At 35.5% G+C, this 19549-nt stretch overlaps 2 protein-coding genes and 1 non-coding gene across 11 annotated transcripts; 1 reads left to right on the forward strand and 2 right to left on the reverse strand.

Moving 5' to 3' along the window:
* Positions 1-5054: 5054 nt before the first annotated feature.
* LOC148297225 (U2 spliceosomal RNA) lies at positions 5055-5250 on the forward strand. Its single transcript, XR_015833359.1, has one exon. It is a non-coding gene; the product is annotated as a U2 spliceosomal RNA (small nuclear RNA).
* A 1204-nt stretch (positions 5251-6454) lies between these two features.
* On the reverse strand, positions 6455-10205 carry LOC110760863 (Cytochrome c oxidase, subunit Vib family protein). Of its 2 annotated transcripts, XM_021963212.2 has the most exons (4): positions 10066-10205; positions 8999-9087; positions 8826-8907; positions 6455-6708 (listed from the first exon to the last, which is right to left on the reverse strand). In XM_021963212.2, the coding sequence occupies exons 1-4, from the start codon at positions 10072-10074 to the stop codon at positions 6655-6657; spliced, it is 234 nt and encodes a 77-aa protein (XP_021818904.1). In that variant the 5' UTR covers positions 10075-10205; the 3' UTR covers positions 6455-6654. The 2 variants fall into 2 exon arrangements, with proteins under 2 accessions (XP_021818904.1, XP_021818903.1); XM_021963211.2 differs by lacking the exon at positions 10066-10205 and having other exon boundaries at positions 8999-9129.
* A 2820-nt stretch (positions 10206-13025) lies between these two features.
* On the reverse strand, positions 13026-16307 carry LOC110760858 (protein FLX-like 4). Of its 8 annotated transcripts, none has more exons than XM_021963203.2 (6): positions 16080-16307; positions 15385-15648; positions 15115-15204; positions 14372-14980; positions 13706-13845; positions 13026-13632 (listed from the first exon to the last, which is right to left on the reverse strand). In XM_021963203.2, exons 4-6 carry the CDS (start codon positions 14923-14925, stop codon positions 13316-13318), a joined length of 1011 nt encoding a protein of 336 aa, XP_021818895.2. In that variant the 5' UTR covers positions 14926-14980; positions 15115-15204; positions 15385-15648; positions 16080-16307; the 3' UTR covers positions 13026-13315. The 8 variants fall into 8 exon arrangements, with proteins under 8 accessions (XP_021818895.2, XP_021818894.2, XP_088103805.1 ...); XM_021963202.2 differs by having other exon boundaries at positions 15096-15204; XM_088247679.1 differs by lacking the exon at positions 15385-15648.
* Positions 16308-19549: the final 3242 nt, after the last annotated feature.

A 19549-nucleotide genomic window follows, 5' to 3' on the forward strand; every position in this document is an offset into this window, starting at 1 on the left:
TTTAGTTATATACCCATTCTTAGCACTAGTGGCGGATCCAGGAATTTTTCAGGGGAGGTGCAAAATGTCACTCATAATTAAAACAAATAAAAGTTTTACGTCTACAACTAATTGATTATAGTCTATATGGATATCAATTAATATGAACAAAATCCTTGTCATTGACACAGTTAGTTTACCAAAATTCATATCAAATATGAACAAAATCCATGTCAATTACATAATTAATCTAACAAAAGTTAATACCAATTAATCTAACCAAAATTTACCAATTAATCTAACCAAAAGCACATGTAAATTGGAGGTCATGAAATAAATGTACACGTGATTAGAAGTTTGGGGTAATTTTCGGTGAATTTTTTGGCACACATATGAGTATTTAATGAATTTTTAAGCTAGGCCAATTAGAAATAGACATGTGTTGGCTTGCTATTGGGCCATTTAAAAAAGAATCAAAATCAGAAGCGCTGACGTAGAGTCTTCTTCTTCCTTAAACTGTTCCTCTGCAACATAACTTCAAATATTCAAGAAAAACTTTGAAAATTCATAACTTTGGTTGTGTAGCTCCGATTGATGAACCGTTTTCTCCTACATGCTCGTGAGATTGAGCCCAACAATATAAGGTAAATATTCAGGGTCTCAAACAGCAGCAAACAATACAACGTCTTTGAGGCATTTAGTCAAACAATTGGTGGGCACTAGCGAAGGGGGAAATTCCGGCATCCCCAAGGAAGTTTCCGGCGAGGGGAGGTGCGCCTCTGTGGATCCGCCAGTGCTTAGCACTAGTGATATAATAAACCCTACACCATTTAATTTCTATAAACAAACAAAAAAAAACCCAAAAAATGACAGCTAGCCCTATTGCATTTAATTATTATTATTAAATTACTCTGATACCATATTGAGTGTTTCATATCTTTTTTATGAGGTTTTGGGGTTGAGTTTGTTTTAAGAAAGTTTTGTAATTTATAGGAAGTTCGAAACATTTTTGTTATGTTGTAAATGGGCTTGAGGTGTGTTTCTAAAGTCCATTTTATATAGGTTTTTTTATTTATAACTTGAGCCCCTATATTAAGTATAATAGTGAAACTTCCTTTTTTTTTCTTGAGGGTTTGAAATAATTGATATTGTTCAGGGGAATCATTTCATAATTTTATAAAGTATTTGAGGTTAAAATGATAAATAAATATAGATTCAACACTCTATTAGGGATGGGTACGGAGTAAACCCCTACAACTCCGACAACATGGATGAAGCTAGAATTATACGATTGAAGAGCCGATATATATATATACTAGTATAAAAGATACATAAGTATTCAAAACTAGAGTTAAATTTGACTGCTATCGTGAAACCGTGTTTTGACTAATTACTCTATGTTTTAAAACAAAAGTGACCATGATTTTAGTTTTGGAACTAATTACTCTACTTGTTGTTTTCTTTTCTTTTCTTTACTTTACGTAAAATATTTTTCTTTTTCTTAATATAGAGATTCACAACTTCCACGTTTTTACTATTTCTCACAAATTCACAATAACTTGTACCGACTGCCTTCTACGTGTCATAATTTGCCTTAAATTATGGACACATATTACTTATTTTATGTTAGGTGGAAAATATTAACATGCCATGTGGCTGACAAAGACAGTTATCTTAATATTTAGTATATATTGTTTTCGTGATCCTTTTTACTATCTATTGCTAATGAAAATTAGACAAATCATATGGAATCCTGCAATTATATCACCAATTAATCTGTGCCAAATATGAAGACCTATTACTTATATATAGTCAAGTATCACTTTTGTCAAAGGTTTCGTCTTACTTCATCAACGGGGTCTAACCCAATGGAAAATGACATTGACCTGCAGCTTAGTGATTTCAAGTTTGAACTCTCATAACACCTTGATAATGCGTGTGTGAGAAACACCCCTCCCCTGTAATTTAGACCATTACTTGTATTTCAAAAAAAAAAAAAAAAAAAAGAAAAGAAGAGGGGGGGCGTCTTGCTTGTTAAACCACATATGAAAGATTGAGATACACGTCAACGAAATTTTTTATAAAATTAAAGAAAAATATCATACAGAATATGATGTCAAGCGATAACTGGACATACCAATAAATCCTATTACAAAACGACACAATAAGTCCTATTGGTGGAAAGCAAGTTTTTCTTATATTATTCAAAGACATGATTAGAGAATAACTCCTAACCCTAATAGCATGGAAAATGTATCAAAGCCACGAAATGTTTGGACCCATATGCTCCCTCTGATCTTATCCTTGTGTTTTTCTTGTGGTAATAAGATGATATTTGACTTTTCAGCCGTCTATCTAGTATATGATTGTGAGCTACCGACCTATAATTATCGGGAAATGTATGTTCCACATATGACCTATTTGCTACAATAATTGTATGTTCCACTAATTATATTGGGATTATCTTAATATGTTGTCGATATTGTCTCATTATTTCGATAACATACAATTCAAGATACTCTTGATGTGAACATTAAAAAAAAAAAAAAACTATATCAACACTACCGATATTGTCGATTAGCTACAGTAATAGCGCTATTTGAGAATTTTGCTACAGTAATAATAGCATTTCCCATAAATTTTTGACCATGCATTACATATCCTTTTATTTTAGTTTACTCTACCCGTTTACTCTCGTATCACCATGTTATGCCCAGCGCTATTAGAAGCCAATGAAGGGCCCAAACCCTCATCTATTTATAAGAGGCTCTCCCTACTTTGGGAGAAATTTTCAATGTAAATGTAACCTTTATGGTGAAAGGCAATACAATTGACAACTGATTTACTATCTACTCCAATTTGAATGAACCAGGTAAATACTCGTGTACTTTGTGAGACTCTGATTTTACTCTCTTGATCTTGTTGACCCAATATTATGCATCAATATATATATATTAGTACTCTTTTATAACCAGGAATCTCTCAAATAAGAACGCACTTTAAGGTACTCTATAATTGTTTTTTTCAAATGATTCAAACCATCTAATTTTTAGGTATTCATTCATAGATCATTCTTACAAAAAATAAGACAAATTGGAAACCGTTTAGATATCTAATTGTGTCCTACAAAATCAATAAACATGGTTGAAATTGATACTTAGGTGACGAGGGGTAAATTTAACTAAACAAACAAGACACAACAACTCAACAATCAAGAGAACACACAGAGTATGCCACAGAGTACCTGCAGTCCTAGAAGATTACTAGTGACAACCTAGGCACTCAGAAGGACCCATCAATCTAGGCATCCCCTGTGCTAGCAACAACTATAGTGAAAGTGTGTGAAGTCATCAATATCAAGTAAACAGCAAACAGCATATATAGATGACTAGTCAACCATCAAGAACAGAAACCCAGATAAATTTACAGATATGCAAAACAGGTTTTGTTTACCCAGAAACCCACCATTGGGAAAAACTGGGAGTCATCAACCGACTAGGCAATCCACTAAGTAGAAAAAGATTCTTACAAAGGAATACAAGCAAGCTCAAGCAAAACCCAGATCTATTTAGGAAGATGAGCTATACCTCCTTTGTGCAATCTTCTTCTCCAACTTAGCAAAGCTCGAAGCTTAGTTCTTCATGGCAATGGCAGCTCCTTCTCCAGCTCGATCATCCCATGGCACTAGCTTGCAAGCTCCAACTTAGAACGAAGCCAAACTTTGGATTCAAGGGAGAAAGACCCATTTCTTCAAGAAACCATACTCTTGAAGAAATCAGTCACAAATCCGATCTAGATCTATATGAGAGAATGATTTAAATAGCTAGATGCAGATTCATATTTCAAAAGCAGTTTTTCAAAAAGAAATCAATTAGAAAAACTCATAGATGAAATATATGGTTTACTCTTGAGGAAGAAGAAGAGAAAGATGGCAAGCCAATCTTTCCAAAACTTCCACACAAAAGAGACGGCTTCCAAATGAGGGATTTACTTGCTTTTACAGACAAAAGATTCCCTTAGGTCAGACTGACACATGGCAGCAGAGAGAGAAATAGAATAGGACAAAACAGATGGTTAACCAGCTGGAAATCGCACTGAGCAAAGATGACTAGTCATCTTTTATGAAAACAGTTTTAATGCATGATATGCAATGCATGATTTACCTTTGTCAAATTGCTTGAACCTCCATAGGATAGATGAGATTTAAGAACACTTAGAGATGCTAATCTTAATCTATCCTTGAGCTTGATAAATACATATAAAAGACCTATTACAAAATTGTCAAGGGAAGCCAAAAGAATTAATCAAAATTCATACATTAACAATGGTGCTTTAAGAAAGTACTAAAATTACAATAACTCAATTGAGTGGTCAAATGATATCGAATTCAAGTGATTTTTTGTAGAGATGATCTTTGAATGATTATTTTTATTAAAAAAAGTTTGAATTAATAAAATACAATGCAGAGTGGGTCCTACAAAGGTGTCCCTCAAATAAGTTATTCGAGGGATCCCTCAAATAAGTTATTCGAGGGATCCCTCAATGAAAGCGCTCTCTCTCTCTCTCTCTCTCTCTGTATATATATATATATATATATATTTCATGCTGAGGTTATGGAAACTTTAGCATTTGAAAACCAAACCAAATTATGTCAAGATCATGCTGAGACGTTGGCTTGATATATATGTCAAGATCAAACCAAAGGACAAGTACAGTGCAGTAGTTGCACAAGCTGATGTCCCACAAGGCAGCGCAGGGCATGAATGATGTTGCCAATGAGGTTGATTATCTATATTTCTTTCATTTGTAGCACCTTAGCAAATCAATAAATTGGTTCAGTTTCTAAAATGTTTTATAATTATTGGATGATTTATACCTATGATGATAATAAGGCTGTGGAGGAGAGGCTTTAGATGTACTTGCACTGAAGCACAAAGACTGCAAAGATTTCTTCAAGACAGGTTATTGACAATCCCATTGTCCCACATCCACTCACATTGTCCCACATCGACCAGTTGAAGACAGGAGGAGAGCGTAGCTGTGTATAAAATAATCAGCCCAACACGGTAATAAACATACCTTTCTCGGCCTTTTGGCTAAGATCAAGTGTAGTATCTGTTCTTATCAGTTTAATATCTGATACGTGGGCCAATGGCCCACACGATATTAAATTAATTTCTTTAGGGGGAGGGCTCATCACAGTAGCTTGCTATTGGGGCTCTCAAGCGTCGCCCAAGTGTTGCACTACTGCATGGGCCTGGCGCACCCCACTAAATCAAGTTTAAGAGTCTTTACGGCCTGCCAAAATATTGTTCATAATTTAAGTCGATGCCCTCAGTCCAAGCCCCTTAAGAAAATTATTAGATTAAAAAAATAAATAGCTTTGTGGAAGGTTTTCTGAGATAATAAAGTTGCATGGTAATCCATGGGTAGAACTCGTCCTAAAAACCGGCTTTTTGTTGAAGGTTTTTAAAAGGACTGTATAAAAATTCTTAAGCTGTGAGAATAAAAATTCCTAAAACTTTTCAATGTCCAAGCTTGCTCGGAGTAGCAGCTTTGGCCCAAAAATTATTGATCTCAAGCAATATACTCTTGCTTGCTGCAGAGAGCATGTTGGCCATCTCTCTCTTATAAGGATAAGGTCAAAATCTTTACACAAGTTCAAAGAATAAAAAGAAACAGTGAGATCAAGGTTTTCATGGTTCAACCTATCACTATTTTGGCCAACTCTTTTTTATGGCCATCACCAGTGTCTTTTTTTTTTTTTGGTCTGAACCATGAGGTGATCCTGAATGGGCCCCAACTATGGGTGGCACATTTAAGCCTTAACCACAACCCAGACTAATCCCCACTCACATCGGGTCAGCCCGTAAGGGGTAAAGTGTTGATTAAAGTGGTGACTCCGTACGAGAACAGGGATCGAACCCCTGACCTCTCTTAAGGAATGAGAGTGCCGAACCACTCACACCAACCACCTTGGTTTCATCACCAGTGTCTTCGATGCTCTACTATTACAGTCTTTTGAGACTCAGATACTAACTTCAACCATACCCCTTACAAAAGTAGAGACTGATCCTTGAAGCTATAAATATAACTGGTGAGGCTCTTCTATTTTCGACAAAAGCCTCCGCGGCGTGCGGTGCAACAACCTACTTTTGGAGTGCAAAAATAATTCCTTTTCAAAAAGAAGCCTTAAGTGACCTATTCCACAAGCAGCTCCTCCAGGTCTACATTTTGGGAGAATAATCTCACAAATTAAGTAGAATATTCAAGAAGCTAGACTGATTCACGTATAGCTAGCTAGAAAGCAAACAAACCCTTTCAAACACATGCACACACGCACATATATATATATATATTTTTTTTTTTTTCTCCTCCTTTGGTGGGTGTTTATTTGGGTGAGCTAGGGGATTGAAAACAACTGAACCGAACGAAAAAAAACAAATCCTCAAAGTGTGAGCAAACATGGAACTAGTTGTGCTGAGAACAAATCATAAATTAAAACACCAGTCAATGTGTGATTTCAATTAAATTAGAGAAACCTGAACAGGTAATTTATTGATTCACAATGATCCAACAGAGAAACCATGCACAACTGGTTGGAGTGAAGGTAACGGAAGTGATATGCAACTTTCATGTCAATGAAAGATCATGCCAAGGAGTTCTGATGTTAAATTAAAGAGGACCTGGGAAACTTCCATTCTCCCTCTGCTCTTCCCACCTCTCAATCTACAATAATACAAGCCCAAAAAAAACATTAGAATTTAGATGTAATAGATTAAAATGTACAATTACTTTTTAACTATATAAAATGGTACCAACCCTTGTACTTGGAAAACCCTCAAAGTGTCAGAAGGAAAATAGCGAAACCAACAAAAGTAAAAGAATGAGGGAAAAATAATAATAAATCAAGCAAATACCCCAGAAAATAGATAAAATAGAATATCACTGCAGGGATCCAATAAACAGCTATAAACTAGAAAGTTTTTGAGATTTCACTCCTGTTAATTCAATCATTCAATCCAAATGAGTTCACTAATATTCTTTTCTTTAACAATCAAGACTTGTCAATCAACTGATGGACGTATTTTACCTTACAGAGAAAAAGGAACATTCGAAATTGAACATTCCATATTTCTGAAGGGACAATGCTTGGCTCCTGATATCAGGAGCCATTCCTCCTCCATAGCTGACGTGGCTCCCTTAAAAATACAACACGTGCTTCTTCTTCTTCTTTTGTTTTTTTTACTGTTTTTCTTTCAACTCCATTAACTCAAGCCTTCATCCAGAGAAAAAAATAAGGATCTAGAAACCACCTATACACTCCACCACCAAAACCTATGTGGCCAAGCCACACCCAGCCACACCGTCGTCACCCCAAGCCACCCCTAGCCAAACCCAATTGCTGTCACCTCTCTCTCTCCTCTATATCAATTCCCATCGCCTCTCTCTCTTTGCTATGTATCAATTCCTAAATCATAATCCCATCTCTTCTCTCTCTGCTATGTATCAATTCCTAAATCCTAATCCCATCTCCTCTCTCTGCTCTGTATCGATTCCGGCCCAATCCGACGGAATTAATAGATTTAGCTCCCTTTTGAACAATAAAATGCAAACAGACAATTGATAGCCCCTCTTCCAATTGGGAAGCCATCTGTCTTTTGAGTTTTAAGCTTTGGCTGTGGTGGTTATGGAGGTTGTAATGAGGAGGGTGGTGATGACAGTGATCGAAGTCAGACCCTAAAATCGGTCAAGCTCATGTCTTTTGTTGTGATGTGAGAAATGCTCTGAAAATCAGCTTCCCAAAACCCTTCGATTGGCTATGGATTTTAAAGAGTGTAAAATTTCCTAAATCAGCTGTCCTTTCCAAGGTTAAAATGTCAACGAAGAAGCTTTCCTTTCCTAAAATTTCCTAATGGTTTTATATTTGTAGATGTTGGTTATGATGAAACTCATAACTTGTTTATCTGGAACCCATCAACCAGGTTCGTCTGCAAATTGCCTAACCCAGATTTTGTGGTTGAGGCAGAAACAGATTTTGTGCTTAAGTTAATGGAGTTGAAAGAAAAAAAATTATAAAAAAAACAAAAGAAGAAGAAGAAACACATGTTGTTTTTTAAGGAAGCCACGTCAGCTATGGAGGAGGAATGGGTCCTGATATATCAGGAGCCAAGCATTGTCCTTTCTGAAGGAGAACAGGCCACTAACAGCTTAATCCGAGTATAAAACCATAAAGGTAAAGAAACCAATGCCCTTAAAACAACTTAAAATATCAGGCTCTGACTGGTGATGTGGTTGTTAAGCTTTATTTCCTCAAGTATATCAAAAGACTATTTTGTCACCCTCACACATAAATGGACACATGAAGATGGGACTAAAATAACCACCTATCAAATAAACTGTATAATTACGCTCATTAAGCTTCTACGCGAGGAACACAACACGCAAAATTCAACTTGGTAATAAAGGCAGCAAGTTAACAACAAGAGGACAATTGTATGACAAAAATCTAATATGAATGTGGAATGAGTTAATTTCAAACACATACTAACCTTCAAACTTGTTCTCCTAATAATTGTAAAGTTTGCAGTTTGGACATTTTTCTAGCAAGAGCTTTTCCCCCATAATTGCAAAATTTCTTTTATCAAATTACAGTGAAACAGGACTAGAAAAGACAAGGGTGTCTTCCTTTTTCTTTTTTTCCTCTTTATATTTCATAAATTTAGGTACATGAAGCTCTTATTCAAACTTCTGTGCCATAAGAATACAGTAGATAGGGAGTATCCTAAAAGGCATGAGCAAATTTTAGGTTTCTTGGACAATACAATAAGCTAAGAAGTACTTACCCATTCACCCGGGCAAAGAGAGCGGTAATATTTGGCAAATCGCTCACATTCATTAGATTCTTCACCCTTTGCTGCCACACACCTGCAATTAGTTTGACATGTTCAAAATAAATAAAAAATCTCAATTAATAGTTTACTGTCAAGCTACTATGTGCTAAAGTTCGAATAACTACCTATGAAACTCAATGTAACGCGTGAAACAGTGCCTAGTTTGATTTGTTGTAGGGAATCGAAAATCAGCAGGTGCAGTTTTCAGCTCAATCTGAGATAGCATAGCAGAAAAGTTCATGTGAGGAAAACAAAATGTGACAAATAGCTGATATAAATAAAAGGGCGCAAATACATCATTTTAGTTACAAAACAAATCAACCCCATAAAATATAACTCCATCTAAGTTGGACTCTGCGATCTAGATCAATATGAGTTTAACGCTTGCCCCACATTTTACATCTTCAAATATGTCATCCATCAAAACACATAAATACATTAAAGTCCATGTACTACTTTCAATCAGTGACAACTTGTTCACATGACATAAAGAGACAAACTCGAATCTCTGAACACAGAACAGCCCGGTAAATTGGAATGAGTTGCATGAGCAAGAAACATGTTATAAATTTTCTTAAAAGTCACACCAATGGAAATTTTGGACTAAATATTGTCGAACATTGGCAGAATTTGGTTAATCCTTATAATTACCCTCATAACCGAATTTAGAAAATGAAACACACAATTTTCGAAAGACATTCATTCTCTTAGAGTGGGCATGAACAGGCAGAACAAATATTATATCCAATTGATTGATACTGCTAAACAAAATTAAATGACCCATACAGATTGAAATTATCCTCCATAATCAAATTTCAAAACCTGAATCTTCTTTTTACTCAGGAAATAAGGAGTTTTTTATAATAAAAAAATTAATAAAGGAAAATCTCATCAGTAATATGAAAATATATGCTACGTTTGCACCCACCATTGAAAATGTTGCCCAAAAAAATAAAAATCAATCAGAAATCTTCGTCGGAATACTTTTCGAATGAATTAATTTGAAAAACGGAAATATTCATAAACTTTTGATTTTTGTAACGAAAACCCAATGCACAGTATTGAAAAATAAAGTCAAACGGAGATAGATTCGTAAAAAAAATAAATAAATAAACAAAATTCTGGAATTCTAACAGAAGCCATAACCATATACATACAGATAGATCAAAGGGAGTAGAGAAAAGAAGGTAACCTCGGCCATGACTGAAGACTTAACGGATGAAAGAGAGGAGCGAGATTTGGAGGATTTGTGAACGGGAGATGGCGAATATATGAAATGAAGGTGGGCTGAGCTCCTCTCCGGTTCCTTCGTCCGATGATTAATTCTCTAGCGCCACGTAAGGTTATTGTCAATGGTATATTTGGCAAGTGCTTTATCTTTTTTCCTCTCTATTTTCTTTAACTTCATAAAACCCCTAAATTATAGGGTTCATTTCAAATTGGTACATAATTTCTGAAGACAATACAAGCTCATATACACAAACACAAACCGCATGCGGGTTCTCTTTCTCTTTTATTAAGCGTCTAGCCGGGATTTTTTATATAATAAAAATAGTATAGCCGCGGGGCTACACTTCCATTTTTTATATAATAAAAATAGGCTATACTACGGTTTTATTATTTAAAAATAGTATAGCCGCGCGGCTATACTATTGTTTTACACGTGGCGAAATGGAGGCTTGCGCCAGGCGGGTCCTTTTTTTTATTATATATAAATCGTATAGCCAGCGGCTATACTCGAATTTTTTATAATAAAAATAGTATAGCCGCTCGGATATACTACGATTTTAGTATAGCTGCCCGGCTATACAATTTTTGACACGTGGCGAAATAGCCGCTAGGTGCAGGCGGGTTTTTTTTAAACAAATAGTATAGCCGGGCAGCTATACTCGGCGGTTTTTAAGAAAAACGTATAGCCGCCCGGCTATATGGTTTTAAAAAAAATTGTTTTTCCCCAATTTTTGTTTATTGAAAGGGGTAATTTAACGCATCATCCATTACCATTAGGCATTATCTGAGTCTCTATTGTCCCCTTTTGAGTTTTTACTTTTCCAGAGCTATTACTCGTATAAATAATTTAGTATTTTCACTTTTAATACTTGTATTATACACATACATACATATTTGTCATGTTTAATACACTTGTTTTTTACAAAATTTTCAATTATACACACAAAATTCAAGTATTATACATATAATTTTCGTATATTATTGAATTTAAATAATATGTATTAAAAAAAATAAATAAATCATATTAAAATATTTTATAGTGGCCGAACTTTTCATTTGTAATTTGTCAAAATATTGCCGAATAAAACATGTACGTATTTTATTCATATTTTTCCCGTTCTGTATTTTACTAATTCGAAGAATGTGAGAGGCTAAGATTATTTCTTACTTGTTGTAACAAAAATGCAAGATGGTGATTTTGCAAAGGTTTAGTAGTAAGCGAGGTGGTAGTATTCTTCATGTAAAGTGTTGTTTGAAATGTGAAGTAATTACCAAGAACACTCCAACTCAGCGTGCAATTCTTTACAACAAATAATGTTTATAGTAACATAATTTAGTAGCACTTGAGAGAACGAGGTAGACCAAAGGCAAACATTCCCACAAAGAAAGAAGAAGAAAAAATTGAACTCTCAAATTGATTTACTGTGAAATTTCTCTCTCTTCAATATCTGCCTTGGAGATGTCGAAACTAGCACATTAATATCAATAAAATATAAACGAATGTAACTAGAAGGGTCATTTTCTTTTACTTTTTTTTCCAATAAATAGTATAGCGTTGTGGCTAGACTTTTGTTAAATACAATATTCTTAAAGCATACAGCCACACTGCTATACCATGGTTTTTGTTATAAATAGTATAACCCTAAACCTAATTTTTACTTTTGCCCCGGGCCTGAAAAATTGAGGACCGTCACTGTGCAACAGTTAAATCAAATATCACAAAGATGGGGGGAATTTGATCAGTTAATTAATATCTTGGTTTACAATTCATCCCACAATAATCCAACCGACCAAACTCCACTAGTACTTGGAAGAATTAGAGTGGAGACGGCGGCTAACAGTCCTGTCCTGTCCTGTCTTGTGAGGATGTGAGATGGAAAGACTTTCTCGGAAATGCCCGTCACATGATTTGACATAAAGTTCCAATGCCATTTTTTAACTCCAACTGCCTAAAAGCCACAGCTCTTCCTTAAAATGCAATACATATATAAAGAAAAACTATTAATTAGAATGATTTGATTTACCTGCTGCCACTAATTGTTCCACTCCAAGGGGACAATTCAAGTTTAATCAGTTAATTAGATGCTAAAAAGGAACTAATTAAGCAGATATTCGTTGATCTTATTAGTTTGGCATCAGCTTTATTTGTAATTTTGCGGCCAAAGCTATAGTTGAAGACAATAAAAGGAATCTACTTTGCTATAAATCGATCCAGATAATGCCTTTAAATAATAGTTTACAGCTTTACACCCTGCCCGGCTATATTATTTGTAATTTTACTGTTTTTTTTTAATATATAAAAAACATTATAGCCAACCAGCTATATTATTTTTTACACGTAGTATAGCCGACTCTTTACATTAGACACTGATATCTTTTTTTTCAATTGTTTTTCCCTGATTTTTGTTTATTGATAAAGATAGTTTAGAGCATTATCCATTACTATTAGGCCATTATCCGAGTCTCTATTGTACCATTTTGTGTTTTTACTTTTTCAAAACTATTGGTAAATTTGATGTTGTCAAACCTGTGGTATCGTTCACAATAACGTTCATTTTAATTATGACAACAATTTAGGATGAAAAGTACACTTGAATACATAAAGGTAAGATTCTCCTTTAGTCAGATCCTTTGTAAGGGTAATAAATCAATCCTTCAAATATTACTTGCACCATTTTTTTTGTCAAAGTTTGGAAAGCGAGAAGGCGAGAAGGTATCATTGGGGTTGGAACATGAGACCACTACTCTGTAGGCAAATGCTAGGCAAATGCTCTCACCACAGAGCTATAGACTTGCTTCCACCATTAGATTTGATGTTCTAACGAGAAATCGTGTATTTCCATTTTCAGAAATAATTTGTCTTCAAATTTTCCATGAGATGAGAAACATTGTCCATACTATAGAGAGAAAAAAAAAAAAAAGTAATAAAACCAAAGGCACATGTATTTTGGTCTTCTTCGGACATGCTCAGGTAAGTAAGCATAACAAGTACTTTGGTCTTCTCACATTGGATTACACCCATCATTTAAATACTTAATAATCCTATATGGCAAAAGTTTCCTTTGATTTACTACACAAACCAAAACAAAACAAAACAAAAAAAGAAAAATCCCTCCAAAATGCCACACATATTTTCTTATGTGAGTAAATATACGCTCCATTTTAATAGTTCGCCTAAAGCCCTGAAAACCTCAGGCCTCATCCTGTATTCACTACCGAGAAAGCGTAGAATCATAGCCTCTTGGAGCAGATCCAAGCCCAGCATTAGAGACAGCTGCGCCAGCAGCAGCAGTGTCCAGTGAGGGATCATATGCTGCTCCCCAAATAGCACCACCACCAGCAGTTGGGACAACTGCACCAGCAGCTATGCCGCTGCTGCTGGCATATGGTATTGTTCCCTCTCCTGGTGGTCTAACACTGGTTGAAACATAGGGCCTTCCATAACCATCAAAATACACACCATCACCTTGCATGTTAGCTGGGTAATAAGAATCTGGATTTGTGTAACCGCCAGCACGTGCGTTTGGTGCTAAATTCAATATCAGAAGTATCAGAACAAAAGCCATCTAAAGTGCCAAAACGATAGACAGACAGAAAATTACCATGGGCTCTCTTCTCTGCATTTGAGACCTCGTCACGCAACCTTTCTACTTCTCTTGCCATCCCAATTAGATTCTTCTCCATTGCTTTCATTTGCTCCACTTCCTCTATGTTTAAACCCTTTTCGTATTCAAAAGTTGAACTGTATTGTACACACAAAAGATTTAGAGCATCAGAAATCAAGTTAAAACTTCAAAATGGATCACAAAAGGAACCCAAAAAATGAACAAAGAAACACGGGAACTGTGATCTAAAGTTGAGCAACATACATATTGTGGGCATCATACGGTTAATTCGGTGGAAACTCTAATAAAGTAATTGGACAGAACAACACAATGAAATGTAAATATGGAACCACCCAATAGCTGAACAGATTGGAAATAATTCATTACAATTTGTATGTGTGACTAATCAATCATTAGCTTATATTATCGAAGGGAATAAAAATTGTCAAGAGTCCTATATCTGGAATGAGTATAAGTACAAAAGATATTGCCACCTTTTATTTGTTACGTTTGCATAAGCACAGTGGCAATAATTGCCGATAAAGCTAGAGAAAAGGTTTCATGACTTACATTAAGCTTCAGAGTTAGAAAAGGTTTCTATGGGTTTCACTAGGAGATAGGCAAATAGACTTCAAAGTAAGCTTCAAAGGTAGATTGACTTACCGCAGCCTATGGTGTTCTCGCCTCAGACTGTCCAGTTCAGCATGCAAACCCGGTAGTTTCTCAACATCAAGACGAGCTTTCTGCAACTCCTCTGTGGCCTGCCGAATTTGAATGGTCAGCTCTTGTCGCGCTGCAACCAAGGTCTGTGCCTCCATGTGAGCCTTTTGCAGTTCCTTTTTCACACCCTCGCCAGCTTCAATGTCTGCTTCCCTTTTTGCAATCTTATCAAGCAAAGCCCGCATCTGAATGTCACTCTCAGTCTGGATGCTTCTCATGTGTGCCTTGAGTCTCTGTACTTCCTCCTCAGCAGCTAAAAGATCCTGCCTCAAATCAACATGAGTAGCTGCCAGTCTATGATTGTCTCCTGTCAATTGTTTTATCTCTGCTGCTTGATATGCAATTTTATTTTCCAAAAGTTCAGGACGTGGTAGTGCCTCAAATGATTGATGACCAGGAGGAGGCCCTAACCCAGGCAATGGACCATGCCGCATCATACCTGGAGATTGAATGGGACGTCGCTCAAAAGACGACAGAAATTTTCGTCTCCCAGACATCCTTGTCTAATAATCCCTATGGCCACAGCAAAGTTCAATGGTGATTCACTGAGCCCTGAAATGCAGGTAGCTGCCTTAGCGAAAACTAAAAAATAAAATATTCGAAGTAGCCAGAAGCTTTCAAAGATAATAAAACCAGTGACTGGTGATAAATACAATTATATTATTACAGAAGTTAGGGACTGCAACCAGATATTTGAATTGAACAATCCGTTTGCGTTACAGGAATTTTGAGAAATTTGACACCCATTTTCCCTAAAGATAAATTAACTCGGCAGCCTGTCAAGAGAAACAAGAGTGACCTCAAGAACAAACCAACAATGGAGGAAGTAGCAAACATAGGCAATTGCATAACCTTCACAACAGATAAACTAGAAATGTATAAACAATATGTACACACTATTGATCAAATACTAGAATAGACCAGAGCTCCGTCATCAATTAATGAGAAAGCCTTACAGATACTCTCTTCTTCGTTTCAACAAATCCACTCAGCCGAACTCAATAGAGCCTCAATTCCAACTTCATAGTAATCATGATTTATCTGCTGATATATGAAATTTTCTTTGACTTTTACTAGGCACTCCGCCACACCAATCCTGCGCTGGAATACAGGAGGACGATAGGGAGTGCGAATAATACTCCCCTTAACAGATATTTTCCCATTGAAAACCGTGGGATACCACATTATAGCGCCCACCATATAAACTGTTCATAATTAATCTGCAGGTTAACAGAAAACAAATTTCCTAAATAGAAAAATGTACTTCCTTGTGAGTAGGTAGGAATCACAAGAAATAAGAGAAGAAATGAAGAACCTCTACCCTATCAATGGAAAAAGTCCCATAATGTATCACATTTCTTGCACCTTATGCTCAAAATTACGGTCTCTCATCTATCGAAAACCAGACAATGCAAAGAAGATAACAACATTCATACACAGTTCTGATCAAATTTCATGCAAAACCCCAACATAAAATTGCCCAACACACCCTTTGAGATATATTTCATGCCCAATGTAAATATTAACAATTCAATCTTTAACGGGTAGAGAAATCAATCATAGCGTACAAATTATATGCAACGAGTGGCATCAAATTCATAAATTGATACCCAAACTAAGAAGAGAAGAGAGAGGAATGAAAGGTACTTACGAGACCCTGTGGAGACAATCTGGCAAAACTTGGATGATAGGGGGGTGATTTGCTGGCGATGGTACCGAGCAGAGCTGGGCGCAGAAAAAGCGAGAAAGCTGACGGATTGTTTTTGAAACTGGGTTATGACGTTACGCTATGGCCTTATGAGTTCTGACGCCTGTGGGTGTGCGCTTGACCTCAACGACCTGGGCTTCTCTCTATGATTTCGACAGCAGCTCGCATCCCCGATAATCAAAATTTAAAAAATAAAATAAAATTTATGAATAAATAGTATAGCCGAGCGGCTATACTCGGTAAAATAAAAAATGTTCTATAGAGTGGTGCGTACTTTGGGTAAACCAAAACTGCGAAAGAAATTGAATATCCTTGACCCAATTAAAAGGTTGCAAGTGTTCTATTGCAGGGGGAGTCATGAATGGAGAAAATGTGGGGGTTTATATAGTTTGGGTGGGAGTGCTATATCTTATACATCGATGGTTGCATTAAATTATATTTTTTAAAGTAATTATTTTGATAAGTATTAAATTATAGTAATTATATATATATATATATATATATATATATATATAATAATAATAATAATAATAATAATTGTTGTACTTTTACAATAAATTATAGTATTATAATCATTTTATGGAGTCTGTGTTTATAATAAATATTTAATTGCTTTGTTGATTCAACTAGTTCATGTTCGTTCTTTTTAATTAAATGGTTTTGATGATTTCCCTAATATTTTCTTTTAATATTAAAATTAGTTAATGGTAGTAAGATTGTTTTTTGCATGACTATCTATTTGGAATATTTCATGCATGACTAGCTAATTGGGGAGTTTTCTTATAAGCTCCACGTGGTTAGCATAAGTACAATTCCTTAATATATGTGTCAATCAACTATGCAAATTACTTGCATGGTGTTGAGACCCAAAAAAGTCACAGGAAATTCAATGACATTTAAAGCCCAATATAACATATAATGTTGGTCATGCATTAATCCAAGCTGTATTTTGAGAATTAATTTATTAAATAAATATAGAAATAGTGTACATGTCATGCCAAACTAATAATACATTTTTTCTATGCCAATCATCTACCAAGCTCACATAAACCCAAGTCATGTGGTTTACGGGGATTGCACGAGGGATTCTGGTGTAAAAGGTTACGGAGGTCCATAAGGCCTACGGAAGCTCTTGGATAATAGAGACTTTGGGCTAGCTACTTGGGAGCACCAAAGTCCAAGCCCATTACTTGGAGTTCTCTAATGCTCCCTTCTACCCATTGGAAATAGACTAGCTCCAACACTTCCTTTTACATATTGGAAACTAAAGAGAGCTTTCACCTTCTATAAATTTGGAGGCATTGTCCAGGCAAAACTAACCCCTCTTGGTTGCTGCAAGCCTCTCAGCAACCAGGAGAACTTACCTTTCTTCAGCTGCTACAAGCATTCCAGTAGCCATTACAGTCATTTCTGAGCCATTAACCTTTATCATTTGGTTGCTGCAAGCATCCCAACAACCATTGACCAACATATCTTGGTTGCTCAAGCACCCGAGCAACCATCAGACCACCTTTCTTCCTCCCTTCGGCTGTTGCAAGCATTCTAGCAGCCATCCCAGCCATTCCTCGGCTATCACAACCATTTCTTCTACTTTCTCATCCTTGAAATCCTCCATCTTCCCTACAAAGCCTCACCAAGTATAACTCCAAGCTTTTTCTTCATCCCTATACTCTTCCAAGCTATAAACACCATAGCCCTGTAATACCCCGAAAAATTCAAGGTGAATTTTCATATTTTAGTGAAAAATAATAAAATAATTGTGGAGAATGATTGTGGGTATTTTATCAAGTGATTTTGGATTTGAGATTATTAAATTAAGTATGTTTAATTTCAAGTTGGACAAACGTGACCAAAATACCCCTAGGTGTGGATAATTACCAAAATACCCTTGTAGAAAAAAAAAAAAGGAGGCAACGTGTAAGCCAAGCATTTCTTCCCTCCTTCATTCTTCCCCCCCTTCCCACTTACTTTTTCTTCAAAAAATCTGATTTTTGGGATGAGTTGTAAACCTATAGTGAGTGAGTCACCTAGTCTAGCCTAAGATTCTTCTTATCCTCTTCTTCCCATTCATTGTATTATCACCCTCTTCTAAATGGATGACTCACCTATTCTAATTAAGGCTCTTCAATCATAAATTCACTCTTATCCTCATCATTCATTGTATCATCCTTTCTTCCTCATTCACTTATCTTCATCCTCATTTTTCTTTTGTTCCTCTTCAAAATCCAAAATTCGTCACTTCCTTGGAACAGCCGAGAACTCAAATTTTGGAAGCTTAAATGAGAAAACTTTCTTCATAAAAGTTGTTCATTTACGTGATTCCTATAACATACTCAAATTTCAGCTCAATCCGACTAGTATAGGCTCTGAAACGTTGGTTTTATCACAATGAGTTTACCATTTCCTGATTTCACAGCAGTATGCTCGGTTTCAGTTTGTTTCTGTGATTTCCTGTACTCAAATGACTTTGGTTCCTTCATCAAAGTTGTTTGAAATGCTGTCTATTATAACATATCAAAATATCAGATTGATCGGACTTCTATAGTCACCTTGGGAATGTTTAGAGTGGAACCTGTTTATAGTCTTCGACCTTAGTTTTCTTCCCTCGTTTTCAGTCCAAAACACTCATTTCAAAATATCAAAACACTATGGTTTCTTCATGATAGTTACTCCAAATTCTTCTCTTTATAACATATCCAAAGATCATCCAAACGCAATCATTATAACTCTCTAAAAATTGGTATGAACAAAACTTGTTCAATTGATTATGTTGAATCTCTTGTTATAGATATGTGTACTTTCTCTCAAATGGCTTGTTCCTTATCATTCAATTGCTCAAATTAGCCACTATCATCTCAAGTAAATGATTCTTTGAAGTCTTGAAGCTCATCTTGTTATTGTCTCTTTGAGTGCTAGTTTTAAACTAAGTTTTGGTTGGAATGCCTCAAGGATATATATATATATATATATCTTTCAAATGGTGTTTTTGTGAAGTTCTAGATTATTTCGATGTGATTTTTGTTCCAATTTCATTTTGGGGTTTTGTTACATCAAAATGAATATCTCAAGAGTTATTTCAAAGTTGGTTTTGTGCCATTTGAATTTAAATTGATTTTTTTGTGAAATTTCAAAGTAGAGACTATCCTGCTGGAATTGTTTTGATTCTGCTACATACCCTGTTTTGAAGTGAGTGTTTGAAAACTTCCTAAACTTGAATTTTCATGAAATTTTAGTATGTTTTACTTTCTCGTATTTTCTTCAGATCTGAAAATTTTTATCCAGTTTGGTTGTAAATTGTAATTTTGGTGATTTTTCAAAATAAAGTGTACAAACCTTAAAAAAAAAAAAAAAAAAACATTATGCAGCCTAGTCTGTTTTGGTTTCTATTTTGACATGCTTCCTTAACCCTACTT

The sequence above is a fragment of the Prunus avium genome, chromosome 1, assembly GCF_965620075.1.
Source record: "Prunus avium chromosome 1, drPruAviu1.hap1.1, whole genome shotgun sequence".
Classification (NCBI taxonomy): domain Eukaryota; kingdom Viridiplantae; phylum Streptophyta; class Magnoliopsida; order Rosales; family Rosaceae; genus Prunus; species Prunus avium.